This window comes from Euphorbia lathyris, chromosome 9 (assembly GCF_963576675.1).
Source record: "Euphorbia lathyris chromosome 9, ddEupLath1.1, whole genome shotgun sequence".
NCBI classification, from domain to species: Eukaryota; Viridiplantae; Streptophyta; class Magnoliopsida; order Malpighiales; family Euphorbiaceae; genus Euphorbia; species Euphorbia lathyris.
In genome coordinates, this window is record NC_088918.1 from 63,576,490 (window position 1) to 63,592,340 (window position 15,851).

At 34.5% G+C, this 15,851-nt stretch overlaps 1 protein-coding gene and 1 long non-coding RNA gene across 10 annotated transcripts; both read right to left on the minus strand.

The window, feature by feature from the left end:
* Nucleotides 1-961: 961 nt before the first annotated feature.
* LOC136206531 (uncharacterized) lies at nt 962-2,753 on the minus strand. The gene is made up of 3 exons (XR_010676306.1): nt 2,521-2,753; nt 2,301-2,398; nt 962-1,374 (listed from the first exon to the last, which is right to left on the minus strand). It is a non-coding gene; the product is annotated as an uncharacterized lncRNA (long non-coding RNA).
* A 6,328-nt stretch (nt 2,754-9,081) lies between these two features.
* LOC136205270 (uncharacterized) lies at nt 9,082-15,581 on the minus strand. Of its 9 annotated transcripts, none has more exons than XM_065995795.1 (9): nt 15,343-15,581; nt 15,062-15,137; nt 14,777-14,877; nt 13,572-14,179; nt 12,962-13,120; nt 10,175-10,259; nt 9,983-10,093; nt 9,570-9,878; nt 9,082-9,497 (listed from the first exon to the last, which is right to left on the minus strand). In XM_065995795.1, exons 4-5 carry the CDS (start codon nt 13,848-13,850, stop codon nt 12,974-12,976), a joined length of 426 nt encoding a protein of 141 aa, XP_065851867.1. In that variant the 5' UTR covers nt 13,851-14,179; nt 14,777-14,877; nt 15,062-15,137; nt 15,343-15,581; the 3' UTR covers nt 9,082-9,497; nt 9,570-9,878; nt 9,983-10,093; nt 10,175-10,259; nt 12,962-12,973. The 9 variants fall into 9 exon arrangements, with proteins under 9 accessions (XP_065851867.1, XP_065851865.1, XP_065851864.1 ...); XM_065995793.1 differs by having other exon boundaries at nt 10,232-10,259; nt 14,655-14,877; XM_065995792.1 differs by having other exon boundaries at nt 10,214-10,259; nt 14,655-14,877.
* Nucleotides 15,582-15,851: the final 270 nt, after the last annotated feature.

Genomic DNA, 15,851 nt, shown 5'->3' on the forward strand with positions numbered 1-15,851 from the left:
TGAGAGTTACGCGGACAGTTTCTTTTTTAATAATCTTTTTTTTCAAACCGAACGTTGATTTAATATTGAAGAATAAAAAAAATATAAATAAAAGAAGTGCATTATTTATGAAATATGATAGTGATATCTCTCAATAACAAAATATTTTAAAATAAATTGCTGAAAAAGAGACAAAGAAAAATATAATTGCTTATACTTCCATTTATATTTAGCCAATTAGCTGCTTGTAACATATTAACTAAGTATCTAATTATTGTTAGATATGTAAATAATCCTATTATTAGAAAAATCCTATTACATTATCTACATATCTAACAATTACATTATTAGTTAATTAATTTAAATTATATTCATATCAATCATTTTATATATTAACAAAATAATTTTATCAAAAAATCAATCAACAAACAACTAATATCCAACAAAAACATCAAATAACTAATAATAACAACCAAAGTAATAATTACCCACTAACAGCGGAATAAAATAGACCCTAATTCGTATTTGGATTTTAATCACTACAAGAAAAAACGCTATCACCGACGATACCAATCCGTCGGCGATGGACTAATTTGCGTCGGTAATCACTATCACTTTTTTTTTTGGACGGAATTCCGACGGATTCACCTGTCTCGGCGTTGACCTCGTAGGTAAGCTGCTGCGAGAAATTTTTACCGACACAAAAAATTCACCGATACAAATTGTAGTCGGCGTTATGTGTCGGTAATTCCGACTAATTTTAGTAGGTGACCTGCGTCGGAAATGCCGACAACATCACCGACCCACATGTGTCGGTGATCAATTTTTTTAAATAATTCACTGACGGATCATGCGACCGAAATACGTCGGGAATTGTAAATCATTTTCAATTAATTTTATATTTTCGTTTAGTCACTTTATTTGGATTGAAGGGAACTCAAATATATATATATATATATATATATATATTAAAACACAAATCAAAAGATGCCAATTTCATGTTCAAAATTGATGACATTAAATTTACATCAGATTCCATGAAACACAAATCAATATGGCTTTAACATCGGATGCCATGAAAATAATTATTCAAAATTGATGATATTAAATTTACAAGTTGAAGCATTGTAACAAAAGAAAATTATTACAAGCCTAACAAAAAGATGTGTGTATAAAAAACTGACCAGCTGCAGATTTGTCATTTTTATGGGTATGATTTGCCTTCTCTGTCTTCTTTTCTCTTCCTCTACCTTTTCAAATCATTTGAAGTCTTTTTCTCTTCATGTTTCCTTTCTTATTAAGAGTTGCAAGAAATAACCTTAAATCTGATCAGATCAGAACAACATGTAATCAAACTTCTTTTGGCTTTCATGTTGTTCACCAGTAGCAAAAGACCTGGAAGATGTAACTGAAAGTGCTTTAGAACTAATTTACATACAAGATTTTCTCTAGAAGATATATGTACTCCATGTGCCGTTTAGACCAGCTACAATAATGCAGAAACTAAAGATGCAGTGTGTATTTCTCAAGTCATGCATAGCAAGCAACTTCACACTATCTCACCAAAGGCAAATTGGTGGTTTTATGATGTTTTGTGATAATTTTTTATGTCCTCCAGATGAGGAGTTATTTTAAAATTTAATGAACCCTTCTGAAACATAATTCTATTCAACTAAAATTGAAAACAAGACCAGATGAAAATATGTGTTTCTGGCACACATAGAATAAGGAGCCTAAAACTAACACTTGTTGACATGTAATTCTGAGACTCGTCTTCCTCCCAGGCATATATATGCCTCTTCTTACATTTGTTTCACTGTCCGAGTATTCTTTATCTACCCACAACACAACACATAAGTCAATAAGAATGCCACAAGTATTCCTCCTTCCACCAAAATCTAGAGGGTTATAGAGATAATGGCTTCTAGCTCTGATAAGAAGGGCTTGCCTAGGTTTTGGGAATCATACTTGTGAGTAGTCGAGACTCTATTCTTGGAATATCGACCCTTTTTTACTGGAACCTCAAAGCTAGATCCTTCAACAATCACTCTTGAGTTTCTTATTCTCATGATCTTTCCTTTTTTTGATCTCGTCAGTTGTGTTTCCCTATCTCAATCTCTGATAACTAGCCAAATACATAGGAGATAACAATAAAGAACAGAAAAAAAAGTTTGTCAAAATAACTTAATAAGATTCAAACATTCATCTGACCAACACCCAAAAAAGGGAAGTTCTGAACTTCCACGCCAACTGTGATCCACCCCAAATGAGTATAGATCTTGTAATTTGTACTTTGATTAAGAGAGAAAAAGAAACATTACCTAGTCGTTATGAAGAATATATGAAGGCCACAACAGCTGGTGATTAAGCCGGCAATATACTTTGTGATTGTTCCTAAAATAACTGCAATCTTAGTTTCCTGCAAATAAGAATTAAAAAAACAAAAAAATTACACAAAATTAAGCCATTGAAGCCTACAATAAGATCTGATCCAAAACATACTCTACTAGGGGCCCTTTTCACCCACCAACCTTCACTTACCGACTTAGCGAGAGGACTTAACCAGAAGAGGTAAAAGTGAGAGGAGAAAGAAGCATATTGAAGATGTGTCTCAGTTCCTGCAATGGTTCGAGTTGGCGATCCAATACAAGAAAAGAAGGGCCAAAGACGATGAAAGGTGAACAGATGAAGGTGGCTGGATATTGGATTAGGAATTGAGCTGGAGAGATAGAGAGGAAAGGGGCGGCGCCATACATGGAGAGAAGGGTAGGGTTCGTGAATGAGGGAGAGTTAAAAAGAGGGCTTTTATACTCATAGTTTAATTTTAATTTTTTCTTTATTAATGGTTTTTTTTTTTTTGTAAATTATATATATATATATATGGAGACTAAAAGACGGTTTTTTATACTTTATAATTTTTTAGGAAATAATTTTATTTTAGATTTAGATTTTTTTTTATTAAGGGATAAGGTGTACAAAAAATAACTCTGACGTTTACAAAAGAGAGTAATTTTACCCTTAACGTCTAAAATGGTGCGATTTTACCTTTAAAGTTGGTAAATTGGGTCAACTTGAGACATTATTATAAAACGCAGATATTTTATTCCTTATTCTATACCAATTGGATATATTTATAAATTCGGTGAAATATTTGATTTTTTTTGTCTAGCTCATACAAAAGACAGTATAAATTCTTTATAAAAAAATCACATCTAATCATATGTTTATGAAGTGTTAATAATGAGTGATGAAATAACGTACATGTGAAGTATAGATGAAAATGTTAATGATTGAGAAGTCTATTTGATGAATTATTTCTTAAATTGATCCAATTTGTCAACATTAGGGGTAAAATTGCTTTTAACTGCCAACGTTAGGAGTAAAATTGCATCATTTTAAACTATAGAAGTAAAAAGATTTCTGGCTACAAATGTTAATGGTATTTTTACACATTATCCATTTTATTAAATATTTTGGAAATTATAAAATATAACTAATAAATAAATTATTTTATTCACCGACACATTTTTCGTCGGTGACTAAAATAAATGTGTCGGTGATATCACCGACATTATTCAACACCGACCAATTGTGTTGGTAATGCGAGCGGGAATTATCCCGCCACATATCACCGACACATTATTGGATTGTGTAGGAGAATGTGTTGGTAATTTCCGATGGAAATTTTGTGTCGGTATTCCCTCGGTATTTCCTACAGATATACTTGTCTCGGTCAATTCCGTCGGTGATACTGATTTTTCTTGTAGTGAATATTACCGTCATCTAAAACTTTCACGCGAATATTGATGATTTATTAACAAAATATTTATTAAAACATAAACTTATTTTATTTTGAATTAATTTAAATTATTTAAATTACACTTTTTTTTTATTAAAAGTAGATAAAGAAAGAGATGACAGAAAAATAAAAATAATAAGTTTTTAATATAAAAGTGTATTTTTGTATTTAAAATAATAATATATTTAAATATAAAATTAAAGTTCGGTTATCAATATATAAAATATGGTAAATTTCAAGTACCATAGACGTAACTTACTATTAATGAGTAAGCACAAACAAAAAATTTAAATTTACGGATATACTAAACTGTTGAATATAACAAAATATAAATATCTTATAATGTCTTAATACAAATGTGAGAATTAAACAGTGAAATAGGTGAAAAAGTGAGGGAATATTTAATTATTTATCATATTATTAATATATAATTAAATGTTGGAAACATTTTTGGAATCTCTACAAGGATTTATTTATTAGGGATGAGGATAATACTCTCTGTCCTTATTCCCGTTTCGGCTTCGTGGGAAAAAATATCCCCTATCTCCTATCGCTCGTCCCCATCTCCATCTCCTGTTATTTTGGGAATTTGATATTCCCATCAGTTCGGATCTCATGATTTTCTCTGCCTCATTACTACCACTATGCCAATTGGTATAGAATTTAGGAAAATAAAGGTCTAAACTATGCGAAATCATTTAAAGTTGTCCATTTTGGTCACTTTACCCCTCTGAACTTAAGGGACAACGCATTAGCCACTCAAACCCTCTAAAAGTGACATAGCGTGTCCTTTACTTTTCCTCAATCAGAGATGATTTTGACCATTTACCTTTCAATTGACTTCTTTCCCTTTAAAAAAATTTACCTCTTCTTAAAACATATTTCGCAATAGCCTCTTTAAACTCATACATATTTTGAAATATTATTACGAAAGACCACGTTATAAAGTTTTTAAAAGGAAAAACCACATTGCATATAGAAAGTCAACCAAAAGTGAGTGGTTTTCATAGGTCAACATCTTTTCCAATTGAGAAATAAAAAAGGACATGTTATATCATTTCCAGGGAGTTGGAATGACTAATAAACTCTCCTTTAAGTTCGGGAGCAAAGAGACCAAAAGCAATAATTTTTAAGGATTGTGTATAGTTTTAGAGCTAAAAATAAACTACTAATTAAATAAGGGTGTTGTTAAACCCAGCCCCAAATTTCCACCCCTAGCCCCGTGAAAGGACGAAAATGCCCTTTCATGGATTTTGGAAGGGGAATTTCTATTTTTTTTTGCCAATCCGACACGCGGGCGTGTGGCCATCACGCCTCACCGCGCGGTCGGGCGTATAGATATCACGCCTCACCGTGTGGTTGGGCGTGATAGCCTTAGGCCTCACCGCAAGGTCGGGCATGTGGCTGTCATGTCCGACCACGCGGTGAGGCGTGTGTCTATCACGTCCGACCACGAGGTGAGGCGTGATAGCCACACGCCCGCATGTCGGATTGGCAAAAAATAGCTTTTTAACCCCGTAAATAGTTCGTTAAACCTGTAAATAGTCCGTTAACTCCGTAAATAGTCCGTTAAACCCGTAAATAGGCCGTTAAACCCGTAACTACAGAATTGTACTTAAAACCTAAAAATAATATAAGTTAATTAATAAATATTATTAATCACAACATATAAAACTAATATAATCTAGTCCAAGCCTCTCTCCTTTCAGCGTATAGATTCTCCAAGTGACGAACACTCTGATGACAAAATAAACGCCATTGGGTGGCAATGGGAGGCATTGGAAACGCAGGATGTAAATAAAGACGTATGTAGTGACGATAACTCCCCAAATGACAAATCACAATCTCTCGCTCTGGTGGTCTTCCATCGTCCGAACGCATCGGCAGTATAGTGCAACATCCTAATTGTTGTGTAGTAAAGAGGAAAATTATTGCGTTCAATACAGATGCAGCAGCAAATAAGTCATCCGGACTCACCATCTAGTGGGACTCACCACAACCCGCTCCTGCCCATTTAATACGTGTGAGGGCAGCATCAAATCCGTTCCCGTACACTGGCGCATACAGATCACGGTTTGCCCGCATCTCATTCTCTATGAGCACTCTCATCAGCTTCCACTCCTCTTGGTTATAAATGATGGCATCGGCTAAAACACGAAATCCACAGTTACCATCTGCTACAACATCATGGAATCCTGTAATAAATGGTACGATGAGACCTTGAACCCGATGTAAATGGTGGTAACCGGCGATATCCGCATCAAATCCGACTGAAAATATTAATATATGAAATTTATCAATAAAAATATATTTACTTTAACTTCAACATATATATAAATGAAATAAAATATACCCGGCATCTGGCTGTTATGCACAGATGAGGATGAGGAACGGCCTCGACTACGACTACTCCTCGAACCCGAGGACCGTGCTCGACCTCGTGGTGCCTGACTGTACTCCCATGCACTCGGATTTCGTTTTGTTGATGAATTTCCCTTTGGTCTAGCCCTAACAGTGTCTTTGACCTCAGGTTCTTTGAAGCCACTTTGTTCCGGGTTTATCTGATCATGAATCATCATCGATATGCTACGCACCATTGAAGGATCTAATTTTTCAACCTTTTCCACAAAAGATTGAAAAAATCGGTGATCCTCAGACCCGTCAGCATATACTAGAGCAGTAACTGGTATGTCACTCAACCCTTCAAACGTAAGAGATCTCCAAAAAGGATGGATGCAGTCAACACGGACCGATTCATTTGTGTCAATATATGTTTTAAGCTCACATGCACACGGAATGCCATGAGTCATGGGCAACACGCATCCGCATTCACTTACCACATCCATACTCAATCCGTGCATACGATTGAGCTCATCATTTAGTACAGCCAAGCAGTAATGTGAAACGTGTAAGTCGAGATACGCGAAAGGTTCTCCATAGTGATTCACCGCAGATCTTCTTCTCGAATCCTCGAGTGAGTATCTGATTATATACAGTGAAGGATTACAAAACTAATGTATTAAATTTTAAAAGATTAAAGCAAATAACAGAATAAATGTCTTACTTGATCGCCTCGATCTGAGCCTCAATGTCCTTGTGCACCTTCGCCCACACTGTATCGAGTGCACCAGTACATGAATTCAACCACTGTTTCAACTGTGCATGTGAACTCTCCACTCGACAGGTTGTGGTGTTTCTTAAGTGCAACGCCTTGTTCGTCCATGCTTGACAAAACTTCTCTTTATGCACTAGCCATGTGGTCTCCACGTAATCTATCACATGAGGCCAGTTGCCAGTAGTATTCTTCATGGCTACCACTGCCGCCTCATATTCGGCTACTGTCGGGGCTTCAATTATACGTTTCCATTTGGAATTCTTAAAAATTTCACCAAACTTCTTCATTCCACTCAACTTGCCTACTCTATCCTCCACATCTTTATTAATATGTCATGTGCACAATAAATGATGACTATGAGGAAATACCTCACGAACCGGCCTCATCAGTCCTAACTCCCGGTCTGTAGCAATGACTGTCGGATGCACATCAGGTTGGAGTAAAAGCTTCAATTTTTGTAACACCCACATATAACTACCCTCAGTTTCATCCTTCATGATTGCGTAGGCGATGAAGAAGTTTTTGTTTGAAGGTGCCATTCCAATGATTTCAAAGAATGACATCTTATACTTGTTTGTTTTATATGTTGAATCCATACCAACAAACAAGTAATAAGATCGAAACAGTGTGATCGATGTTGGATGTACCATAAATAAGTGAGTCACGACATTGCTGCCCGGCGCTGCTTGCGTCCAATGTATGTAGTCCTTATCTATAGCAAGCCGATAAAACTGACCGATTACATCCCGAACCTCAAAGCTCTCAGTCCTGATTTTCTCCCTGTAATTATATATATGTCTTTGTGTCGGGCAATCCTCCGGATGTTTTTCTTTGATTGCAGCAAAAATCGCACAAGGCTTAGCTTGAGCTGAACTCATTTCACGAACAAGTTTTTTAGAAGTCGGGCTTAGTCCGCTCATCTGTCTATAGCCCTGACGATATACAGCCAATTGATGACAGTGCTGTCCTCTATCTCCAGGAATCCCATTCACCACCCAACCGCCAAATTCAGCGATTTCCATAACCTTTATCTGGAATTTGCAACCACAGAACTTTGTTTTTGTATTCTTTCGTAGTATAACATCCATATCCATATCTTTTTTCCTTTTATAATTCTTAACACCACGAGCACATTTAACCAATATCCACTTGGACTTACGCACCGTCTTGTGCGACGCTGTGGTTAACTCGAACCCGATCCCAATTGCCGTCTGTTTTGCCCAGTTAACAACTCCATGATATGTTTGAAACGTTTGTTTGGGAAAAAAATGCGAGCTGTAATCTATGCCGTTTCCGTCAAATTCTTCCCACGAAACCTCCTGTAAATGATAAATAATGAACATTACATTCCAAAACGTGACATTTCTACAGCGTTTCGGTGTCTAAACCCGAAAAACAGCCACAAATATGCTCGGACGTGAGCATCACGCCCCACCTCATGGTGGGGCATATGAGCATCATGCCTCACCTTATGGTGGGGCGTATGAGTATCACGCCCCACCTCATGGTGAGGCGTGTGGCTATCACGTCCCACCATGTGGTGGGGCGTGATACTCATACGCCCCACCATGAGGTGGGGCGTGATGCTCACACGCCCGAACACTACAACATAGATGGTCTACTGCAACAGGCAATAAGTGTTGGCAAAGACCATAAAAGTATTGGCTTAGACAAAAAAGCAACACTTTTGCTCATAAAAAAGTGTTGGGCTTTTGCATGTCGCCATAGATGTTTGAAGCAACACTTTTTCAAATTTGTAGCAACTGTAATAAAAGTGTTACCATATATGTCTATACCAACATTTTCTTACCCTAAGGCAACTACAATGAAAGTGTTGGCATAACCATAGATCTGATAACACTATTGTTGAAAACATTTGAGCAACACTTTAGTATATTTTTTGCAACACTTTATTTATCAATACAGTTTTTTCATAGCAACACTTTTTTACACATTTACAACACTTTGTCAATTAACATTTTTAATCTGTAGCAACTCTTTTCAGTACACATTTGCAACACTTTCTAATTTGACGTTTTTATATTCTAGCAACTCTTTTATGTACAATGCAACAATTTTTTTTTATGTATCACATTATGTTTGTTATAATACGTTTAGTAGATACAATACGAAATTTAAAAGCAATTTTTAATTTAAACAATAGCATAATAATATCCTTAATTTCAAATACTTTACTTTCATATATATGAATAATTAAATTTAACATTATCGTGTGATTAAAAAAACTAAAAAAAGTATGATATTGTCATACAACCATAATATAGACTATCCTAGTTTTTGAACTCATATTCATTTAATCACCAAAAGTTTTTGAACAAACGAACTAGAATAATTAGAACAAATTGTAGAAGTAGCCCCGAAAATAAGGAAGAGCCCCATGAAACTTTTCAGCCTCAAGCTTTCAGTTCTGTCATCAGTGGTGTTCTTTTACATTCTGATGATGGACGAAACCGTTTTTCTTCCAAGTTTTTAAGATTCCCATCCTCTGATAGCTTCAATATGGCTTTGGAAATATCTGCTGCAATTAGGGATCCTTTCATAAGGGCCTGAAGACTCAGACTCCTCAGGATGCAATATAAAATACTAATAATGAATAAGTCCTCAGTTGCAGTTGAAAGAAAATGACAAAAAGCATAGATGAAAAATAGAAAATACCTTTTTTAGAGGCTCGGGCTTGGGACGAAGCCTTGTATGATGGTTGACAAGTAACAAAATTAAGTGCTCCCTTTGGTTCCAAATTATGAATTACTTTCTGTAGACCATGAAGTAATTCTAAGCTGCAAAGATGTCTTTTGCCTTTTCCTTTATTCATTTTCTTTTGGATTGAAGACATGCCTGGAAGCCAAACATGCCTCACAGCTAATCAAGAAGGTCTAAATCCCCAGCTTGCTGCCTGTGCCGCTCAAATTCTATAGGCCACTTCAAGCCACGAGTGTTCCACAGTGCAGCAACAGCAGCCTTGGTCTGGTACAGAAGAAATGCTTAAACATCATATTAAATGACACAATGTAAAACCTAATACGCTTGATTCACACATGCAGAAAGAGGGAGATATCTTATGGCCTTACCTCCTCAAGTTGCATGATGGTCTGTGATGCCCTAACAGAATACAGTGGAGGAATGCTGTATGGTGCATAAATTTCATTCATTTATTGGACATCTCTAGCTGCAGCTATAATCTGCTCAAAACCAAAATGCAAAAACCATACCCAGAATAAGTCACTCTAAGATTGAACTGAAAGAAAATAAATAAAACTAACATTGGGAGCAACTTCTTCAACTTTCTCTGTCTTATTTACAGCATAAAGAACTCCTACTGTTTGATAGGCTTTTCCAAGTTGAGCTCTGCGAAGAAATTAGCCAGGACTTAGTCAACAGGAAAAAAACAACTAATAAATAATAATTCAAACACCAACAGATAAGTTCAAAATAATGTGTAAGGAAAATGAAAGCAAGATATCACTGATGATTCATTTACCTATCTGCCTCATCTGTCACGTCCGTGTCCAAAATTTCTAATCTTTTTTCGAAATAGATAGTGTTAATTATAAATTTTAAGTATGTTATTGGATTTAATTTAATGTTTGAGATTTAAATTAAAAGTTTAGGGAGCTTTTTTTTAGAAAAAGCTAAGCTATGATTAAAAGGACTTATTATTATATTATGGTGATATTAGATAAATTTTAAATTATAATAATGGTTTATATTACCATGGGTTTACATATATAATTGATCATACTAAATGATAATACGTGGCATTCATACATTTTTATGAAAAAAATAGAAAAAAAAAAATAAGTAAAGCATGTGTCATGCATAAGAATTATTGTAAAACCATGTGTCAACATTGAATTAAAAGTAGTTTAATTTGAAACAGAAAAGTAATGGTAGAAAGTTAAGTGTTATATTGTCTTAAATTTACATATAAAATATAAATAAGAGGATACAAAAAAAAAAGGGATAATGGGGGGAGAGGTTTGTTAATCTTATGGGAAAGCAATAAAATGAAAGGAAGGAAAGGGAGAGAGGCAATGGGTGAGAAAGAAAAGAAACAAAAAAAAAAAAATACGACTTTACATCGTTGGGTTGCTGCGACAATTATACTAGTACGAGTTCAGAATTTAGTATATTCGATAAGTATTCTAGGTGAAGAACTGCCAGGTACGTCCGACTTTTCACCTTTAGATTTCGATAATTGTTTTGAGTACGGGTTAAGGATTTATTATATGTTTTACTGTTAATTTGATTGATAGTGATCGAAGTTTTAGTGAATTGAAATATCTAATTTGTGAAAAATAATATAACTTTATTAAGAGTACTAATATTTTCTCTTAAATAGGGTTCTCGTTAGACAGTTATATATGAAAATAGATTATTCTTTGGAGGTTTCGGTTACGGAAGAATTGACGGTAGCCAATTATTAAACTGTTGAGTTTTTATAGGTTAAGAAAATTGATAAGAATTTGAAGGTAAAGGTAATATTAATAGATTCCTAGCAGTGTCACGAGTCTAACTGAATTTTCGGTCGGGATTAACGATCTGAGTTTAGTTTACTTGTTACAATTTCGGTGACAAACGAGAATAGTCCGATAAAAGTGTTTGGTATAAAATTTAGTTAAGTTATTACTTAATATTTTAGTGACTTTAATTATCGATTTAAAATAGGTTATACATTAGGACGACTAATATCGATATTTGATAAATAGAGTCTATATAAATTTGAATATAAAAATTAGGGCGGATATACTCTTAGTAGTTTAACGTGGTTTAACGAGTCTAAGAGTATTCATAGTTCAAATTAATTGTTCAGTTTAGAATTTCTGTTTCGGTGATCGAAAATAGTCTGATAGGGATATTTACTTTAAACGATATTAAATTATGAATCAGTTATTTCATACGAGTTTTTAATAATTTTACTTATATTAAAAGTATATTTAGTTGTAAAGGGTTTTGGTATTTTGTTTGTAAACTATTTTGAATAATTGAGATTATTTGCAAATTAGTTATAATTGAAGGCAAATGGTTTATTGTTATGGAGTTATTTGGAAATTTGATTGTTTTAAAGATATTTGAGCATATTGTGATTTTAAGAGTTTTATATCCATCTAGAGTAATCCGGACGGGTGGTTTTATATTTGAAGACCATGTTCAGTGAGGGACATGGCCTGTGTACACAGTGTAAAGACCTAGTCGGGTATTGGCAGCGAAGTGTGGGGTAAGACCAATACGGGATTAGGCAAGGTTAAAGAGACGTCTCGACTATATGTGATTTATGAGGTTTATGGATTGATACGTAAGGGGAGAAACTCTAGATTGGATATAAGGTTTTATGTTCCGGTTACGAGTTGATTTTGATATAAGGTTTTATTCTATCGGTTATGAGTTGGTTTTGATATAAGGTTTTACGTTTGATTAGTTACGAGTTTGGTTTGATAAAGCGTTTATTTGATTACGGATTTGGTTTGATAAAATGTTTGATTGATTACGAGTGGGTTTGATAAAACATTTGATTAATTACAAGTTTGATTTGATAAAATGATGATATTAAGATATCGATATTTATTTGTGATTTTTATTTGATTTGATAACGTGATTTTTTTTAATTTTAAAGTTTCGTATTATTGAATCGATAAAGTATTCACGTATATATAATAAATAAATTTACGATGGTTTGAATAAGCGTTTTTGGTCTATTTTGTAATTAAGTTAAGTTATAATGAAATTAAATTAAGTTTCTAAAGGGTTATAAATCGACGAGTCGAAATCGTAGATCGGGATGCTAAATATATTATGAATAGTAGTAGCGATAAAATGAAATCTATTAATTTCATCAGTGTGTAAATAAGTTAAAGAGAACTACCTAATATAGGTAGAACTACGAGGCTTTGATTCCCGGTTTAAATATTAAAAGATGTTCGGGATACGTAGGAAGCTCGATAGAATTATCGAGTCCAAGCCAAATAATTAAATAAAACTTTAGGTAGTCCAAATAAATTTTTATATATTAGAAAATATGTTGGGCTTTTAGACTGTTAAAAGTTCATTACCTTGTTTTCCATTCATACCCGATGTCGTTTTGGGTCGGGTGTGACATTGTCTCCCTGGTCAAGTGATCTAACATACTGTTCATAGTACTGCTGATAAAAGCTCTCAATTTCCCGTGCATCAGTCCTTTTAACCCATGCAGCAAGACTGGATGCATTGTCCTGAATAAGATTTCACGTGAATTTTCCTAATGTTAAAAAGAAAGTGTAAAAACTAGTTGTGGAAAACTGTAATGGTCCTTCTGGCCAAATTCGATATGGCTTAGGTAAAAACAGAAGACTCATTTGTACCAGAGAAGGAATGAATTATACACATGGATTAACACAGTATCGTAACAAGATAGATGTTGTTATGAAACTAAAAAGGTGATATGTTAATAGTACTTCAATCCCGTTGAAGAAAGAAAAAGGATAAAGAGAAATAGAGAATACATTTTTATATTTCAATCCTATATAGAGACATGCATAAGAATCAAAGCTTCGTACAAAAAAAAAAAAGAAGAGCAGCTAACTAAATGATACATTGTTTGATGCTTTGTAAATTCAACTAGCTAGCGAGAAATTAAAAAGAAATGATTAAGCATGTAAAAATGAATCCATCAACTATTAGTACCTTGTGTGGAGTAGCAGGTCCACTATAACCTACACGCCTCGTTGGGGGTTCAGGAAGGCAGAGCTGTTGTTTCTTTCGCTTCAAACTTCCTTCTATTCTCTTTAACTTGCATATTACCTCCATTTTCCCCTCTTCAGGTACTCTGACTTTCTTTCTTGCATCCTCGATCTCAAGCTTTCCTTTTCTCATCATTCGTTCCATCTCCTTCACCATGTCTAACAATTTCCTATTGTTTCCATTCTTTAGATCATTCATGAGGCCCTTGACATACTCCACCATTGGGTTACACCTCTTTTCTGCCAGTCCTTGAAATAGGTTGTCCACACGACCCTCCAGTGAATCTAGGACTGCATTTACATTATTGAAAATATCTTGAAGAAGCTTCTGTGTTATGAAGATGTGTCCTTGTTTTGACCATGGAGGGAAAATATACAGGAAAGGGCTTTCTGGAAGTAATTCTGGAGGTTGAGACGGTGCTTTCCAAAGTTCTGAAGTATGACCTCTTGCTCGCCATTCATATGATTTTCAATTTGTCTAAGCAAGTGTACTAGCTGCTTCTCTATAAGCTCTTTCCCGACCATGGTAGCTCTGCTAGCATATTTTTCACCCTGCTATTTAGAAATTAGGTGAATGAAAAGGCCGAAAGAAGTATAACTCGTCAATTTTCTATTACTTCTATGCACCAATTCTGTCCTACAGATTTAGCAAGTATGAGTACACTACATTCCAGGGGCTCCAGATGAAATCCTTTAGCTAATACTCACAATCAAATGCTTGGGACTGTTATAAACTTTAAAGTAACATGGGAATTTAGTTCATACTGGCACCCTAAAATTCAAAATTTCAACGGAAGCCAAACTAGATCGCAACTACTTAAGACCTCTACTCAAATAAAATTAAGATCATATTGCACAAATAGGCATGATACATAGCACCAGCTAATTGGTTAAAATTGAATTCGATTAAGCACAATCCGTTAAATTAAGCAGAATAAATGTGGTAGTTTGCTTAATTGTAAATCTCATTCTAGTCTTTCAGAAAAGAAATTACTGTTTTGATGTCTTCCAGAATTTAAATGTGTACCTCTGATGCATGATTAGCATCCTACGATTGCGATGCTCCTTGCCAAAAGTTTAACATAATTCTGAAAGCAATGCCAAGCTAATGATATTTATTGTTAAATTAATAAAACATGAACTATTTACATGAGAGAAACCATTAGTGATGATGATGCTTCTGAATCGTCCTTCTTCAGCCATTGCCTTTGTTTTTAGACCAACAAGCTTCATCAATGGAATTGCTTGGTCTGCAAAATTCAAAAGAATTAAATCTAATAATAAATAAGTCCTCATTTGTAGTTGAAAGAAAATGACAAGTTAAATCTAAGTGCCCATATCAAGAGCACTAATAATGCTTCATTAATTAAACTTAGGAGCTCACTCAAACACTTTTTTCCATTAAATGATAACTCAATCACACAATTTACTCACCACTATAATGACAACATCAGTGATGCTAATTCCCACACACGTGACTCAATATGAACAACAACATCGTTCCACCACTCTGTGCATAAACAATAAATTATAATAATTAGATGTTACGCCTATTGAATTACAAAATTGAAGATAAATTTGATATCCAAGTTAAAGAGAATTAATCACACAAAATTTGATAAATATATACCATAAAACGGGTAAATCCATATCTATTCATTTACTCTAAATTAGATACTCAAGAAGGTAATCAAAGAGAACATTAAAATATTTACCTTACACAGATGAATTGAAGAGCGCAGGAATCAACTAAGTGCAGGAATCGATGCGTGAGCAGCAAAGGTGAGCAGAAATGGACGGGAGGCAGCGACTGAGTGACCTCTCAACACCGAGAGAGTGATAATAAAACGATTTGAGAGAGAGCAGATGAGCCGAGAGGGAGCAGCTGCGTTAAGGAAGACAGGGAGAGAGAGCGACTGCGCGTTGAGGAAGAAGAAAGAAAGACAGTGATAAGTTGAACGTGAAAGAGAATAGGGTTCACTAGTAAATAAAATAAGTCTTTATTTTATGGTTAAGTTTTTTTTAGTCTTTAATTATTTTTTACTTTCGGGTTGGAGGGAAATAAAATAGGTTTTCCCTCCAATCCCAAAATTTTCCAATAAAAAAAAAAGGCCTAATACACAAATAACCCCATAAACTTGTCCAAATGTTGCAACTGTCCCCTCCAACTTTCAATTGTAACAACTTACCCCTCAAACTTGTCCAATTGTAACAACTTACCCCT

What these genes read in the sequence shown, in the direction of transcription:
- LOC136205270 (XM_065995796.1), bottom strand. Translation starts at nt 13,850, where the DNA reads ATGGTGGAGTATGTCAAGGGCCTCATGAATGATCTAAAGAATGGAAAC. An exon ending in GACCTGCTACTCCACACAAG is followed by an intron (nt 13,121 to 13,571) that starts GTACTAATAGTT and finishes AATCTTATTCAG; the next exon opens with GACAATGCATCCAGTCTTGC.